Here is an 18,846-nt window from a genome sequence, read left to right as displayed (position 1 = left end):
AATTAACTTTTCTAGAACTAGTGTTTGGTCCTGCTAATGAATCATTGACCTTCTCAACACACTACTTTTAGGAAAGAGAAAGAGGAAGGGAGAGACTGAATCCACATGTGGGAATAAGGTCAGCTTAAGGAAAGAAATGTCTAAAGAAATCTGCTATGATGGCATCAGCAGGCAGGCAGAAATTAAACACTGAAGCATAGACTAAAATAAATGAATGGTATTAATTTGCTAAATCCCAAGAAAAATCTAGTTATTTTATTTTGGTGAAAAAATGTCTAGTAAAACAGCTCAAACCAGAACCAAACACCTGTATTTTCTGTAACTGTTTAGCTATAAAATGAGAAAAAAAAAATATTTTTAAGTTAATTAATTTATTTTGAGAGAGACAGAGAAAGAAAGGGAGGATGGGTATATCAGGGATTCTAGCCACTGCAAACAAATTCCAGACGCATGTGACATTTTGTGCATCCTCTGGCTTTAGTGTGAACTGGGGATCAAACATGTTTCCTTAGGCTTCTCAGGCAAGCATCTTAACTGCTAAGTCTTTCCAGCCCTGAGCAAAATAATTTAAAATTCAAATGCCCAGGGTTCTAAAGAAGTATTCAGGGGTCCTCAACCCAGGGCCCTGAGCTACAGGTGGCTTAGGATAGCTATGAATGTGGCCCAACATAAAACTGCAACTTTACTTAAAACATTATAAAATTCCTTTTGTGCAGAGGGAGAAAGGTAACTAAAGTATGTGGCTTTCAAGCATGAACTTTGTAGGTGACACTCAAAATAACTGTAGGTATGCTCTTACAACCTGAAAGTTGTATCTGGACATAAATAACTTAATGTGTACCCAAGACAAAAATTCTTTGTCCACTGAAGCCCAGAGAAGCCAAAAGATTGAACACCTCTGAATACAACAGAGCTGAAAATCTATATTTAAAAACTTAAAACTCTGAAATCTTTTGGCTTATCAATTTTAGTAATGCTACAAAGATTTTATAAGAAAATTCAGCCAGGTATGGTGGCACATGCCTTTAATCCCAGCACTCAGGAGGCAGAGGTAGGAAGATTGCTGTGAGTTGGAGGCCACCCTGAGACTACATAGTTAATTCCAGGTCAGCCTGGACCAGAATGAGACCCTAGCTCAAAAAAAAAAAAAGGAAAAATAAAATGCATTGTGTTCATATTTCAAGGAACAAGCAAGTATCTCTAAGTAGGGATTTATTAAAGGTTGAAAGTCGTATGAAGGAACGCTAATATTTTCATATCTACACCTATTAGTCTTTGTGGTGGTTTGATTTAGGTGTCCCCCATAAACTTAGGTGTTCTGAATGCTAGGTTCCCAGCTGATGGATATTTGGGAATTAATGCCTCCTGGAGGGAGTGTATTGTTGGGGGCGGGCTTATGGTCTTTATAGCCAATTTCCCCATGCCAGTGTTTGGCACACCCTCCTGTTGCTGTGGTCCATCTTATGTTGGCCAGGGGGTGATGTCCACCCTCTGCTCATGCCATCGTTTTTCCCTGCCATCGTGGAGCTTCCCCTCGAGCCTGTAAGCCAAAATAAATCTCTTTTTCCCAGAAGCTGCTCTTGGTTGGGTGATTTCTACCAGCAATGCGAACCGGACTGCAACAGTCTTCTTTATACTCATAAGTATTTTTATTTTATTTTTTGTAAGGATTTATTATCTTTAGCAGGTATGAATTAGAAGGTAGTTAAGTTATAAGAAGTTATTCCTGGTTGCAGATCCTCCAATGAAATCTACCCTCCAATCTAATTTTTAACATTTTTTGGTTTATTTTTATTTATTTATTTGAGAGTGAAACAGAGAGAGTGAGTGACAGAGAGAGAGAGAGAGAGAGAGAGAGAGGGAGAGAGGGAGGAGAGAATGGGCGCTCCAGCCACTGCAAAGAAACTCCAGATGCGTGCGCCCCCCTGTGCATCTGGCTAACATGGATCCTGGGGAATCAAACCTCGAACCATGGTCCTTAGGCTTCACAGGCAAGCACTTAACTGCTAAGCCATCTCTCCAGCCCCCCTCCAATCTAATTTTAAGGAGAAACAGCAACAACAACAATCAAAGGAGCCTTTTTTTCTTTTCTTTTCTTTATTTTAAAGATCCTTTTTTTTTTTTCCATAAATGTGTGCATGTTGAGGGTAGAGGCCAATGTTGGGTGTCTGTCTACTGAATGGATACCACCTTATTTTCTTGAGTCTGAGAACAGAACTCCCAGACTTGGGTTGACAAACCAACCAAAAGCCCAAGGCGGATCTTCCTGTCTGCTGTCCCAGGCCTGGGACTGCAGGTGTGTACCACCATGCCCAACTTGTGTAAGGATGCTGGGGACCCAAACTCAAGTCCTTATGCTTGTGTGGCAAGCACGTTACCCAATGAACCATCTCCCCGCCCTGCAAAGTTCCCTTTTCAATGTGGATCCGGGAGAGCCTAGACTTGTCACTCATATACAGAGTCCATTTCCAGGAACCTTTCTACCACAAGGACATATTTTGAAACCTTTACTCTTAATTTTTTTAGGGGATGGGCAGACCTAGGGATTTGGACCCAAAGCTTCACACATGCCAGGCAGATGATCTACCAGAATTACACCTACAGCTTTGACAACTGCTGCTCTTCAAAACATCTGTTGTGAGACACAGATGACTGCAACATAACTGCATCTTTAAAAAAAATTGTTGTTGATTAATTTGAGAGAGGGAAGGAGTAATCTGAGAGAGGGAAGGAGAGAAAGGGGTACAAGACAGAGAGAGAATAGCCATGGCAGGGCCTCTAGCCATTGCAAACAAACTCTAGACACATGGGCCACCTTGTGCACCTGGCTTATGTAGGCATTGGAGAATCAAAGCTGGGTCTTTAGGCTTTGCAGGCAAGCACCTTAACTGCTAAGCCATCTGTCCAGTCCAATGACTGCATCTTTAAAAGATGTGTGTGATTCTGTTCATATGATATATTGAAGGACGATTAGAATGTGCAAACAGTGCTTAACTTCCAAATGGTGAGTGTACAGGTAGTTTGTATTTTTTGTCACTATTTGGCTTTTTCCTATATTTTTATAATGAGTCTTCATTATTTTCACAAGAAGGAAAATAACATTATTTTAAGTTCTTCTGTGTAGTAAGTTTTTCAGATCCCTTTTTCTAATGGTATAAGGAGCTGAACATTTTTGGGGTGCTTATTCAATTGAAGTCTTTCATCTAACAAATCCAGAATATACTGAAATTCAGGTAAGTAGATTCATATAAGCATAACTTTTTAATTAAAAATTCCTTATCCTCAATTGTGAGTACTTCACTAAAAAAAACCCTCTCTATTTTGGTTTGTGTGTCTTTTTGTATGCTGCTTAATTTCCAAAAAACTTTCATCCTTCTATTCTTTAAATGACTGACTTGTTCCTGGTCTTCAAACCTCAGGACAGACCTTTGCAAGTCTTCTTTCACTATACCATTTGCAATCATTGCAGTTTGTCTCCTAGCACTTAGCTGGATTATATATTTATTTACTAATTTGTTACTTACTTCACCTACAAAATTGAAGGTTAGTGAAAGCAAAGATAATGCCACTATTTGCAAGTATATTATATTACATAATGCCCAATATAATGTCTAGCCACTCATAAAAATATGTTGAGTGACTAAATGACTAAACACTTGCTGAAAGTTGAATTTGGAAACTCATAAAACATTCTTTGCTAAATGGGTTGGCAAGAACCCTAATTAAATTTTAATATTTTATTTTTATTTAGTTATTAGAGAGAAAGAGGGAGGGGAAGAATATGGGTGCATCAGGGTCTCTAGCCACTCCAAACAAACTCCAGATGCATGTGCCACCTTGTGCATCTGATTTATGTGGGTACTGGGAATTGAACCTGAGTCCTTTGGCTTTGCAGGCAAACATCTTAACTGCTAAGCCATCTCTTCAACCCCCAATTTGTTTTTACTTATTTTACTTATTTGAGGGGGTAGGGAAAGAGGCAGATAGAGAAAAAAGAGAGAATGGCCTTCAGCTGCTAAAAATGAACTACAGATGCATGAGCCACTTTGTGTATTTGGCTTATGTGGGTCCTAGGGAATCAAACCCGCTATCCTTTGGCTTTGTAGGCAAGTGCCTTAATTGCTAAGCCATCCCTCCAGCTCAGATCCTATTTTTAATACTGGCTATATTCTAAAAACATCAAATGCCAAAAGTCACGTTGAACTACACACATTTCAAAGCAGCTTAATCAGCTGACCAATGATGACTCAAATGAGTACTAGATCTGAGAGGTCTACTCTGGGACCTGATCCTTCATCAGTACATCAGTACTAGATCTGAGAGGTCTACTCTGGGACCTGATCCTTCATCAGTACATCAGTACTAGATCTGAGAGGTCTACTCTGGGACCTGATCCTTCATCCATACATCAGTACCAGATCTGAGAGGTCTACTCTGAGACCTGATCCTTCATCAGTATATCAGTACTACACCTGAGAGGTCTACTCTGGGACCTGATCCTTCATCAGTACATCAGTACTAGATCTGAGATGTCCACACTAGGCCCTGATCCTTCATCAGTACATCTTTTTGTTATGGAGAATAAATATTATATAATTCAAAGTTAATATCTATTCATTTTTATTACTCCTCATTTCACATATAGATTGATGTGTAGTCACTGAGTTATAAAAACCCTTTTGTCGGGAATTTGAATAGTGTGAGCTACTATTTGAGGCAGAACTTAAATACAAGGGGTTCCAACAATGGCAAACCAATAGTCTCAGAGGAGCTCTTGCAGCTAAATGGAGAACTTAAAAACACCAAAACAAACAGTGTAAGAAAAATAACCATAGAAGGTACCAAATAAGCAGAGACATAACATTTTAAATACTTCAAAATATTTGGTTTCAAAGCATAAATGGAGCATGTGGGCTTTCCACATCTTTTCCTGCCAAGTCTCAGGAAAAGCTGACCATAGTACAGTCATCTAAAACAGCTGTTAGGACTGATCCTCAAATATTTGCTTTCAAAATACAGACCTCCTTGCACTTTAAAACTCAAATGCCTGCATACTCCCACTATAGCGCTGCACTGAGATAATCCTTTTAATGTAGGCTGCTGGCAAAAACAGATCTTCATTCACAGTTAAGAAGGATTTCAAATGTTTCAAACTATTTTAAATAGAAACCTAAATCTTAGTCAAGTTTCCAGAAAGAGAAAATGTGAAATGTTAAGATTCTTGAGGGAAAAAGAGTTTACATTCTCTTCACTTAAACTGTTTACGTCCTTAAACTCAGTTTTGTACTTAGTTTGGGTACTCAGATCTAAACTATCAAATCTGCCTCATTTTGAGTTATTGGAGGGTCCAAGCCACAGAGAAGGTTGTTAAAAATAAGTCAAGTGGTTTAAAATAATCTTTCCCACATTTTAATATAATTATGCCAGCTTTCTAAGACTGTACAAGCATGGAGTTTAGTTGTAGTTTTATACTCCTAGTGGTTATTAAACTAAAAAAGAAGACAATAGTTTTTACTCTTCTGAACAGGTATCAGTTTTGATTAATGAATTTCAACTGACTGGATTTATCTTAACTTTTAAGATGATACCCATTAAAAATACCTCGATCCTTATTAACTACACTTTCTCTTTAAATCTTGTAATTTAACCCTTGTTCCTTCCTGAAAACAGTATGACTCAGAAAACTCACAACACTGGCATCTTACAAAACAGTAGTCCATATTCACCCATTCTTTTGACAAGTATAACACAAATGGAACTAAGACAACAGTTAAGAAACATACTGTAGTTCATAGAACTGATGGGTGAGGGAATTTCGAACTGTTATCATTTCTCAATTTAGCGTTCTTCTCTTGCATACCACTGTAAAAAATCCCAGACCAATGAAATTCCAGATAAATAAGAACATCCTTCCCAGCCTTACCTCTTTATGCACCTTCCAACTGTCTACTGTCACATTGAAGAGAGCTTTGAGGGCCTCGATGGCACAGTCTGTCTCCTGAGGTGAGAGAGGAGGTCCATTATGGTCTATGGCCGATTCATACTCATCGGTCCACTTGATGCTAAAGGCACTTTCCAAGATCTGGGTTAGCAGCGGTAGTCCCTGGAGCTCATAGCGTAATTGTGACCTGATGTCGGTGTGCAAAAGTGACAAGAGGAAGAGCAAACGCAAGTCAAAGCACTTGATGTCATTGATAAATTTCCGGTCCTTGCACTTTCTCAGTAGGTTACAGAGCTTTGCAGCAAGATTAAGTTCCAGGCTGAGCTGCTGTGCCATCTGACTGTTGAACACTATGTTACACAGACATTTTAATGACTCCACAATAACCGGGAACTCTGACACCTTCTCCAGGGAATCATCCGACTCATTTAGCTTGGCTAGTCTTAGCAGTATCTGCATATTTTCTTTAGTTGTTACAGGAACTAAAATCTTTTTGTCTCTGGAGAGAATGCGGAGGACTTCCAGGCAGGACACTTGACATGTTGTTGGGACATCCTTTACAAGGACTTTAAATATGCCTTCACAGAGTTTCTGAAAAACAAGAGTAAGTATGCTAAAATCATTATTTGGATCAAGTGACTTCAAACAGAATGTTTTTATACCTACATATTTAATAGTAGCTAAGCACCTAGCTAGAAAAGTGTTGCATTTTTTATAAATGAGAAAAATATGGGAACTGGCCAACAGCACACATTTGGAGTTTCTTTCACTTTACAGAGAGGTAGTTATTTGCATCTGCATTGGGGAAGCGGTACAGAGTACGCACTTCCTGCTTTCTAGGTCCATTAAGTTTCCCATTAAAATCACCTATTCTATTCTACATTAACGGGAGCCAAATTTCTCATATGGCTTTATCCTAACACATTTTTAACATCAGACTAAACATAGTATCAGGGCACAAGGTGATGGGTCTGAAGCTGCTCCCTTCCCAGAAAGAAAGACTGATGCTCAACTGATTTCACAGCTGCCCAAAGTACACAACAGTCTTCTACACAGTTTTATTTGTGCCAATTATTCTGAATTTGTAGTTCTACTATAGTAGTTCCACGTTTCAAAACTTTAGAACCCTTTGCAGCTAAAATCTAATAATACTTAATGATCAAATGGCTTCAGAGTACTTTTGCTGACAAACTAATAAAAACTACTCCAAGTTTGGGTCGCAAAGAGAGTTCAGCTAGCATATATTTTATCTTGAACCACTTGTAGAAAGGTGACCCCCAGTAGACAAACTGCACAAGAAGCACATTAGTACTAGATCAGCTCTTTCACATCTAAGACAGAAATATATATTCTATATACTATTTTTTTCCTGGAGTGGAGTCAGGTCACCTCTACTCCCACACAATTTTATTCAAGAATGAAATTTTCTATCTTCCTACTTAAAGAGTATATAATACATAAATACAAAATGTTACATATAGGAATGTGGAATTGTGCACATCCAAAATAATATTTAAAAATGGTCCTGATCCCTTTCTTTCTCTCCCTTCAGACTAGAGAAGGCAAACAGCATGCTATGAAGACAAGCTTTAGAACAACAAAGACCGTACACCCACCAGACGGACTGAGAAGTCGCCACCCCCGTAAAGGATGTGAAGGAGATTACAGATACCTACCAATTTAGTTAAAATTTTACATTCTAAAAACTTGCCAGAAATCACCCAGCAATCAAAAATAAGAGTTTTTGTTTTATGGCACTTTTCAAGTCCAGTTATTCTTGAGCATTAACAATTTTCACAATAGACCGACCTCACATAATGACTGTAAGGGAGCATTTTGTTATGCCTCTTGAAAAGCAATGCTACTTTTTGGATATCAAGTTTTAAAAAATACAATTATTTAAAAAAATAAAATGTAGTTGGTCATGGTGGTGCATGCCTTTAATCCCTGCACTGGGGAAGCAGAGGTAGGAGGACTGCTGTGAGTTCTAGGCCACCCTGAGACTACACAGTGAACTCCAGGTCAGCCTGAGCTAGAGGGAGAACCTACCTCCCAAAACCAAAAATAAATAAATAAATATAAAATGTAAAATGTAACAAGTGATATTTGGCACCCTCACTGCTTTTGCTAAATATAACAATTTCTATTTGAAGAAATAAGTTAACTGTGTACCACATTTGGATCAGTCAGAAAAGTGCTTTTACATTTACACCAAGCAAGAGGTGTGCAGTGGGGAGGGAGCATTCTTTATGTCTCTTTCCCTTGAATAAATGCATTGTTTCCATGTTTCAAAGGTACTTGTGTTTCCCGTTTATTTTACCTTACCATCATTTATTTATTAGCAGTACTGGGGATCAAACTTAAGGCCTTGTGCATGCCAAATAAGCACTCTACCACTGAACTACATCCTCAGCCAAGTGTAAGTATTATTGAAATTGATTCCCCCTCCCCCACCCCCACCACTTTCTCTCTCCAAGGCTTAAGCTGAACTGTCTATAAATATGGCTCCCAAATCACTCTCTTCTTAGTTTTGTCTTTGTTCCTCCCACAAGCAATTGCTTTTATCCTTTTTTAAAAAAAAAAATACTTTATTTTTATTTATTTGAGAGAAGGAGACAGAGAAAGAGGGCGGGAGAGAGAAAGAATGGGGGCAGCAGGGCCTCCAGCCACTGCAAACCACCTCCAGACACGTGTACCACTTTGTGCACCCAGCTTACGTGGTCTTGGGGATTTGGACCTGGGTCCTTCGGATTTGCAGGCAAGCACATTAACCACTATGCTATCTCTCCGGTCCTGTTTTGGTCTTTTGACAGAATAAACTAACTAGTAAGATGTCTGATAGAATCTTGGGCACAAGGACCATACTTCACCTGTATCCAGTGGCTGGTCTACATGTACAGTTTAAGCAAGAAAGTAACATGAACTCCCAAAAGACGATACGCATTTAAGTCCTTCACTTGGCTCTCTCGAAATTCCAAAGGACTTCTTTGCTCTTCTCATCTACCAGCTACCATTCACTATTAATTCTTCTCTTTCTCTTTATACAATTATAAGTAATCATCAAATTGGTAGAGAAGTTGAAAAAATAATCATATTACATTTTACATACAAACTTTCTACTTTACTTCCAAGGTATTTGTTATTTCTATAAACTTGCTTTCATTGTTTAATGTATTTATTTAACCTGAAAATTACTTGGTTATCTTATATAAGGATCAAATTTTCTATTATCATTAGTGGATATAGTTTCTAATTTAGTAGCTTTTTATTTTAGAGGTTTTCAGGAATGAACTAAAAGCACAGACAGGAGTAAGTGTTCTTAGAAAGTATAATGATAAGAAAGGAGAAGCCTGTTTAAAATGCCCATGCACTTGGTTGTCATGGCTAGTTAGTTCTGTAAGGTCAAAGTGTAAGAATCAGAAGCAGAACGTTAACGAGTAAGACCCCAGCAGTGCCCCAAGGCCAGTGCCAGGGATTGCCAGAAAAAAAAAAAAAAAAAAAACAAAAAACGTTTAGCAACCTGTTCCTGACCTGCAACCCTAGAGCAGACTCTAACAGCAGCTCTCAAACCTCAATATGCATCATGATCACCTCATTAGAACACACAATGTTACACTTCACTCCAAGTTTCTGATTAGGCAGGTAAAAGGTAAGGCTCCTGAATGGGCACCTTGAACAAGTTTACAGATATTATTGCCATTGGCAGTGGTTTAGAACCACTCTCTGAAAACTAATGAACTATGGTTAGCAACACACTGACAAAACTTAGATCTCAGGAAGGAAGGGTTAGCTGAGATGAACTCTCAGATATACATGGAAAAGCAGGTGCAGAGTGTAGAAAAATAAATTGTTGAAGGCCATTAGCCCGAATACTTTAACTTCTTTACTGGTCTTTGCTGAGATATGTAAGCCTGGCAGGGAGAGGGTGCTAAACTAAGGTCAGTTCTAGTTGGAAACTTGTTCATCTTACCATGAACTCTGGAACCTGAATAGTGTGATAATTAGAGTTTGGGGCTGGAGAGATGGCTTAGTGGTTAAGGCACAGTAAGAGGATCACTGTGATTTCTGAGTCAACATAGTTAATTCCAGGTCAGCCTGGACCAGAGTGAGACCCTACCTTGAAAAACTAAAAAACTAAAAAAAACTAAAAAAAAAAAAAGGGTACTTAGGAGGTGAGCAAGTAGAGAGAGTAGATACCTTTCAAGTCATAGGGAGGCAACAAAAGAGGATGGTAACATGATAACAAGAGGGAATATAAAGCCAAAACCAGCAGTTTTGTTTTTGACTTTTTTATTTCACATTTGGGAGTCTTTTTTAATACTTTTATTTATTTGAGAGAGATAAAATAGCCACACCAGGGCTCTAGCCACTGCAAATGAACTCCAGATGCATGTGCCACCTTGTGCATCTGGCTTACCAGGCACTGGGGAATCAAACCTGAGTTAGTAGGCTTTGTAGTTTGTAGGCCAGTGCCTTAACCACTAAGCAATCTCTCCAGCCCCCTTTATTTATTTTTTTAGAGAATCCCCTTTATTTATTTATTTATTTATTTTTAGAGAAGGGATTGCTAGGCTATCTTTGTATGCTGAGAAGAATGAAGAGTTCAGAATTAATCCAGAGGGATATATATGGACTTACTGTAGGGTATTAAGCAGGGGAATAACTATTAGATTTAAACTTTGGGAATACAGCTCCAAGTTAATGTGGAAAATGATTAAATAAAAGTCACAGAAGCAGAAAGACAGTTAAGATGTTGTTACAGTAGCCCCAGTGAGAAAAGAGGTTGGAACTAAGGCATTGGTAATGAAACTGGGAAAAGTACAGAAAGATTTTTTTCAGAAAGTAGAATTGGCAACAATTTATAAAGGATGGAAACCAAAAACAAACAAACAAACAAAAAAAACCCAACAACAACAAAAACAAACCTGCCAGGTTTCCAACTTGGATTAATTGGTAATGCTGATGATCATCCACTCTTGAGATGGGGTTCATTTCCTAATGTTGCCATATATATAAAATCACTGCCTAGTAGACTTTTCTGTTACAGTCCCATAGTAGGCATACGCAAGTCAAACATGCTACATTATGAGATGGGAAGGGGTCAGATGACCCACAGCTCACCTTCCTAAAACATATTCAACTACTTATTGTCACAATATCCTTGATGTGGGGACAATAACTTGCTAATACCTATATGAGTCTGTGTCTTTTCTAATTTTCTTATTTCCTATACTTAAATGTCTTCCCAAAACCCTTTTTACCTTACTAAATTATTCCTATCTTCAAAACAAATGCCATCATTTTTACCATCCCCCAGCAGGAAGTAATCTCTTACAGCTCTAAATCCAGAGTGCATAATCTCTACCATTATAGAACTTAACACCTCTGACCTTGAATTTCATTTATAGAGAATGTGTCTCTTATCATTTTGAGAGGAGGCAGGATTTGTCTGATATATTTCTTGTTTGCCCTAGATACAAAGATGCTGCCAAATGTACTGCTTACACACATACATACCAAGTGTAACACTTTCCAAGCTCTGTGTGTTATAGAATAGTATGTCCCAACATTTAATAGGTCATTAGAGTTCTGAGTTTAATTCTCAGTTGCCATTTACTTCAGTTTTATGTCCAAATAAAATGGCTAGTGTCTTTAACTTCCTTATCTGTAAAAAGGATATAATAGTACCTGTTTCATGGGTTATAGGGAGAAGGAAAAGAATGGTACATACCTGTATCCTAAAAATTAAATGAGGAAATGTTGCTGTTGTTACTACTACAGCACATGCACCAGCACTAATGTTAGCATCCACTTAGAAGTCATGAGGTACAATACGGAATGGGAATTTCTATCAGATGTGATTTCACTATTACTATATAGAGTACTCAGGACAAGTTACCTAGTTTATGTGAACTTCAGTTTCGCAGCCTAAAAAATAGGGTAAATTCTCCATGTGATACAATGTTGTCTTACAAGTAAGATGATGGTACATATTAAGAACTGAAAATCTAAGCATCCAAGAACAATTTCTGAAGTAAAGATCTCAACCAACAGCAGTATCTTTTGTTCATTTTTTATTTATTTATTTATTTGAGAGCGACAGACACAGAGAGAAAGACAGAGAGACAGAGAGAGAGAGAATAGGCGTGCCAGGACTTCCAGCCACTGCAAACGAACTCCAGACACGTGCGCCCCCTTGTGCATCTGGCTAACGTGGGACCTGGGGAACCGAGCCTCGAACTGGTGTCCTTAGGTGTCACAGGCAAGCGCTTAACCGCTAAGCCATCTCTCCAGCCCCAACAGCAGTATCTTTAAGGAGGTCTTTTTTTTTCCCTTGAGACAGTAAGCCTATGTGTAAATTTGACATAGTTTTCTCTCTGACATTATTGTTTACCAAAAAGATTGAAGGAGTTGAGGGTTTTATAAATCTTGACTAATACTTCGTGAAATTTAATGACCATCGTTGCCCTCTTCGCACAGTAGGCAGCCTATGAGTCTCGTAATCAAATAAACATTAACAAATTAATTTAGAAAGAAATGACTGAAAACTGAAACAATCAAAAGAGAAAGTGACAAAAGGAATAAGAAGATGCAAACTTCCCAGTATGATGTGCAAAGAACAGGTACACACACAGCACAGGCACTAAGTTCCACCTGGCAGTACCCGAGGAAGACTGAGGGACCAAAAAGAGCCAAAGAACCAACCTAAAAGCATATTTTCCAGAATCAGAATGTCTAGAGTAGGAAGGGGCCATGGTGAGTACTTAATATTAACAAATACTAGGAGCACTGAAGTTCTATAACATAATAGATTTTGTGGCCAAATAAGTTTGGAAAACTTATGTACTATGGAAAAGAAACCCGTTTAACTCTATTAAACTGATATTCTTTTATTTGACCATAGAACCACTTTAAAAAACAGCTATCAACACACTTAGAGCAAGGTGATGTTTTTCTCACTTACAGATATAAAACCTGACTTTAAGTGAGGCTAAATAATTTCCATGAAATACAACAGAAAGCTGTGGTGGAAAGGGAACTCAAATTCATACTTGATTCTCAGTTCTAGTTTCTTTTCGTTTTACTAATAACTGTTAATATGTAAGAAATGAAGCAAAAATAAGTATTCTTAACATTATAAGCAATTCTGTGTTAACCTTGGCTTATGAAAGGAAATAGGGAGTTATATTTTTTTCTACTTATTTAAACAGATCTATATCCTTAAACTTAGTTTGACATTTTGTTTTTGTTCTTTTCTTAATGTCTCCGAATCTTTTACTACAGATGTAATGAAACAGATCTACTGATCGTCTGTTACCTTCTCTTTAATAAGCATGCAGTTTCCTCTTGCTGTTTTTACCACTGTGACTAGTGTTGCACACATGTGAACTGTACTCTCACTCAAATCGACCAGTACTCCTATAGTGATGGGGACAGGTCATGACCTTAAAACAGGTTATGCACATTCATGGAGATGTGGTCCAGGATCAGAGACACTTAAAGTCAGTCTTGGTACATCTTCCTGAACCAGGATTTCAATAAAATAATGGGGGTGGAGAGGAATATATTACAAATCCCAATACAAAAGTAACATGAGCTTTTAAAATAAATGAGATGTTAAAGGAATTTTTGTGGTCAAGGCAAGCTCCCTTTCTGGCCTCTCAAGGTTATTCCTACAATCTACTCTATCCAGTGGACGTCAGTGGATATATATTCCACGGGGATCTAATTTTAGTTCTTAACTGGAGCTGAAGGTCAGCCACCTACATCTGATAGTTCTAAACTTTTGCCCTCTGTATACAGCAAGTGAACAAGTGAGCACGCAAGTCAGCAAGAACGAGACAATGAGGAAGAGCATGAGCAAGAGGCAAAAAGGAAAGGGAAGGAAGAAAAAAGGAAGAGAGGGAGGAGAGCTACTATAATTAGTAGTGGGAAATGAGCTCAATATAATTAATCACTGTCAGTTCTATAAGACAGAAGTATTCAAAAATAGTAAACAGATAATAACTTATTGCTGGAATACTATGATAATTTTAATAAAAGTTATAGAAAGAGGGTTCTAGAAGTCAAATTTGAAATTGTAAAATAAAAAGCTAAAGAAATTTTCTAAAGGAATAATCATGCATCTAGGACCATGTATTTTACCATAACATTTTATTTACATACTTGTTTTTCTTCTCTACTTTGTATTCTGGAAGGCAATGGCAATTCTCACGTTTTATTTAACAAACACTCTGTAAATGAGCCTTTCTCTCATTTCTTAAATGACAGCTCTAACTTCCCTCTTGAATATGTACATTTTGCAGCAGTACAATCCTTCTGCTATGTTCTATATCACAGTGATCTTGCCAAAAAGGCTGAAAAGAGAGTTTTGAGTAACAATAATTAAACTTGTTTGGCTCAAGTTTCTTGGCTAATTAGCAAGCCTGTGAAAGGCATGTTGCATCATCAAGAGTTCATTAACAGATGGGTAAGACAGCTTAGGTGTAAATGAAAGCTTACAAAACCAATCAGCTGGTCTTTCTTTCTTGACTGAGGGCAGAAAATGCACACGTCAAAACTCTTTTTCTCTTCAAACATAGAACAAGTTAAATCTGCTTCTCTTACTACTTAAGTGTCTTTATTTTGCAGAAAGTCTTTTTCTTTACAATGCCTATGAGAAATCTGTCTTTAAAAAAAAACTGGTGTTTCATGATAATACACTGGTAATTACATAAATCTCTGCATTTCTTGCATATCAGAATTCACCACATGAGAGAAAATTACCTCTAATGTTTAGTGAGTTCTTAAAATAAGCTGGTTTGGTTATGTGGTGCATCCCAGTGACGTATGTCTCCTATCTTGGTGATGACAGCAGTCCTGGTCCTATGGTCTCGAGCCTCGTATTTGTTGGTGTGTCACAGTGTGTCCTACATACCACCTCTTTGGAGCTTCCTTACTTTGTCTCTAATGCCATCTGCCCTCCCTATTCCCAACTACTTCAGAACACATTCTCTCCAAATTCCAGTTTTCAGCTCTAGAAGCCTAGGCATGTGCAGGTGGATAGCTGGGGACTCTGATGACAAATTATCTATAGACTGGATGTTTTTGTTGTCAACCTTCCATCACACCATCCCATTCTTGTATCAAACAAATCCTTAGCCTCCAACATGTTAGTATTATAAGACAGAGTTTGAGGGAAGTAATTATGGCTACATGTGGCCATGAGGTAGGGCCTGGTGAGATAAGTGCCCTTATAAGAGATAACAAAGAGCTTACTTTCATTCTTCTCACAAAGTGGTCACATAAATACACACTAAAATTGCAACTGCCCACGAGTCAATATACAAGGCCTTAGAATACCTTACCTTGCTAACACCTTGATCTACGACTCCCAGCTTCCAGAGCTGTGAGAAGTAAGTTTCTGTTGTTTAAGCCACACAATCTATTGTGCTTTGTTATAACTCAAGTAAACTAAAAGGACTGAGGACAGGGACAAAAAGGAAGCCAGACTGCTCAGTGAGATAGTCTCAGTCTCTTAGAGGCCTTCAAAGGCACAGGAACATACCATTATCACAGCTGTCCTTCAGTTTCAAAGGATATTGTTTCTAGGACTCGTGACAAATATCTCAATCTGTAATGTATGTAACTTTCCTAAATAAAAGGCTATATTTGCATTTAACCTAATATACTTAAATCATCTCTAGATTACTTATGATACCTACCACAATATAAATGCTATGTACACAACTGTTATAGTACATGGTTTAGAGAGTAAGGAAAAAATTGGCATACTATTAGTGTAATTTTTGCCTAATACTTTATTTTACTTATTAGAGAGAGATAATGAGCACACTAAGGCCTCTAGTCAGTGCAAGTGAACTCCAGATGCATGTGCCATCATGTGATTCTGGCTTACATGGGTCCTGGGGAGTTGAACCTGGGTCCTTAGGCTTTGCAAGCAAGTGCCTTAACTGTTAAGCCATCTCTCCAGCCCTTGCCTCATATTTTTGATCTGTGGTTGTTTGATTCAACTTTCAAATACAAACAATATCCAATGGTATCGAGGGCAAAATGTATGAGAGAGAGAAACACAAACAAAATCCCATAGAAACAAAAAATTGAGTTCTTTGTAGTCCCTAGTTCTAGTATTCGCTAAACTTGGATCTGTAGGGATTTACCAAATGTCTCTGAAGCTAAATTTTCTCCTCTGCAAGACTGGCATATATGTGTTATTACTCATGTAAATTAAGACAGCTGAGAACAGGGACAGATGCTGGGATTATTAGAGAAAATATAAGATATAAGGAATCTTGTATCTTACATGGCTTCTTGAAGTGGCTATATGATCCTATCTTGACGTCACTTAAGGTTCATTTCTTTATCTCTAAAACTAGGAATAACAACTATGGCTTACAAACATGAAATGAGATGGCATTTTTTAAAACCTCTGGTGTAGTGCTTGGGGCCAAGTAGGAAGCAGGTACATGTTAGGTCATACTGAGTACCCGAAGGACACCAGATTAGAGCATTTGTAGGTTCCTCCTCTTCACAGGCACAAATAACTACAATGTTTTCAACCTACATCTTTTTATTTATTTATTTATTTATTTTTAATATTTGTAGTCAGTGAATATAGTCAAGTTGGTACCACTGTTAGACTCCTCCCTGTCCTCCCCCTCCACAGGGACCCTCCTTGTTGGGGTGTATGGATCATGCATTGTGGGGATCAACCTACATCTTTTGATGACAAAGCCATTTGAGAAGCCAGTGGTGATGTAACAAACATAAGATACTTTTGTACTAATTCTATATTCTATAATGTCTACTTACTTTTTTTTTTTTTCAAGAGAGTCTCTCTGTGTAATAGGCTAGGCTCAAACTCACTATGTAGCCCAGTCTGGCACTGAACTCAAAATCTTCCTAACTCAGCTTCCCAAGTCTAATAAGTATGCATCAGCACTTCCAGAATCATTTAGATTTCACAGTGTCCATTACTAAGCACTTGTGTATACAGTATGATATAGGCATGAAACTGAAAATACACATAATTTAAAATTTTATATATATATATATATGCATTATTCACAAGAAACATTCCAAGTGACAAAATATCTATTTTGAGTTAGTGAGCAAAACATAAAAAGAACATAAAAAAAAGAACATAAAAAGACTAATTTATAGCATTAGGAAGATCTGACGTATGTAAAATGAATGAGAAGTACTAAGTATCTTTCAATATAGAAGCTTAAGCTGTATACTAAAATATTCAATGAATAAACTACAGGGAATTTAGTCAGAGAAAGTTTCTTGAAGAGTATGTTGTTAAGCAAGGAAAAAAAAAGAAACTGAGAAGCAGGAAGGAGGTAGAGAAGTAAGGCACAATGTAACTAATGTGACCAGAAGCAAAAAGGAGCATGGGTAAACTAAGAGATGCAACCAAAGCAGGTCTCAGAGTCACGTAAGTACAAGTTCTCTAAACTGAGTTCCAAAGGCAATGTAGTTGCTGTGTGGTGGGCATTCTTAAAAGTACTCAGAGTGTGATGACCTCAGTGCAGGATACCTCACAAGATGCTCTGTATGGGAAGATAGTCTTTGTCCTTCACTTACTTGAGGATGAGCTATGCAGTGATGATCAATAAGGCCCAATAATAAATAAATAAATAAAAACCAGGCTTGGGGGCTGGAGAGATGGCTTAGCCGTTAAGCGCTTGCCTGTGAAGCCTAAGGACCCCGGTTCAAGGCTCGGTTCCCCAGGTCCCACGTTAGCCAGATGCACAAGGGGGCGCACGCGTCTGGAGTTCGTTTGCAGAGGCTGGAAGCCCTGGCGCGCCCATTCTGTCTCTCTCCCTCTATCTGTCTTTCTCTCTGTGTCTGTCGTTCTCAAATAAATAAATTAAAAAAAAAAAACCAGGCTTGGGTCCTATCAATTACACTCATTAATTATGACTGCAAGTAAGTCAATATCTCAGTTTTCCTCTTTTCATTTATAACTAACAAAATTAGGAATCCTGGAAATGTTTGGTCTGTCTAACAAAAGAAAAATCTGTAATACCTCTAAATGGCACAGGACATGCACAACTAATCAGCAGTTCAATGTCAAAGCTTTGTTTACGCACTGCATCAGATCTCAAAGTTTGATGACTTAAGAAATAAACAGAACAGAATCATGGGCTTTGCTTTTTCCATACTCTTGTCAGCACTTGAGATTATCTCAGCCTTTTCACGTAGCTGTTCTAGCAGATCGGACCTGGTATTCTCTGGAGCTGTCTTTCCCTGATGCCAAGCTTTTTTTTTTTTTTTTTTTTTTTTTTTAATGTGTCTATTGCTCAGCTGGATATTTTCTTTGTAAGTGTATCTATTCACCTCCTGTGTCCATTTTTACGTTGAGTTGTCATCTTAAAGAGTTTTTAAAATCTGGGCTGGAGAGATTGCTAAGTGGCTAAGATACTTGCCTGCAAAGCCTAAGTACATGGGTTCGATTCCCCAGTACCCACAGAAATTCAGATACAAAAGGTGGTGTAAGCATCTAGAGTTTGTTTGCAATGACTAGAGGCCCTAGTGTGCCCATTCTCTCTCTCAAATAAATAAGTTTTAAAAATCTATTCTAGATATGAGATTCTTATCAGATACACAATTTGTAAATTATTTTCCCCATTCTGTGGACTTTTTTCTGTGTAATATCATATATAGTTTTAAAAATATTTTATTTACTTATTTATTAGAGAGTGGGGAAAGAGAGAGAAGCAGCAGATAGAGAGAAAGGCAGCACCAGGACCTCTAGCCACTGAAAACAAACTCCAGACACATGTGCCACCTTGTGCATCTGGCTTATGTGGGTACTGGGGAATCGAACCTCAGTCCTTAGTCTTTTGCAAACAAGTGCCTTAACCACTGAGCAATCTCTTCAGCCCTATATAATACAG

The 18,846-nt window shown here is 37.9% G+C and overlaps 1 protein-coding gene across 5 annotated transcripts in view; it reads right to left on the bottom strand.

The window, feature by feature from the left end:
* Ric8b (RIC8 guanine nucleotide exchange factor B) overlaps positions 1–18,846 on the bottom strand; it is a 108,925-nt gene that overhangs the window by 70,356 nt on the left and 19,723 nt on the right. For all 5 annotated transcript variants that reach the window (XM_004650242.2, XM_004650243.2, XR_006637690.1 and 2 more), the window contains exon 3: positions 5,924–6,532. In XM_004650242.2, the coding sequence (XP_004650299.1) occupies positions 5,924–6,532 (609 nt within the window). The remainder of the gene's footprint in view (positions 1–5,923; positions 6,533–18,846) is intronic.

Source organism: Jaculus jaculus, chromosome 6 (genome assembly GCF_020740685.1).
Source record: "Jaculus jaculus isolate mJacJac1 chromosome 6, mJacJac1.mat.Y.cur, whole genome shotgun sequence".
NCBI lineage: Eukaryota > Metazoa > Chordata > Mammalia > Rodentia > Dipodidae > Jaculus > Jaculus jaculus.
Note: the sequence above shows the minus strand (reverse complement) of the source record. Positions and strands in the feature narration are given on the sequence as shown.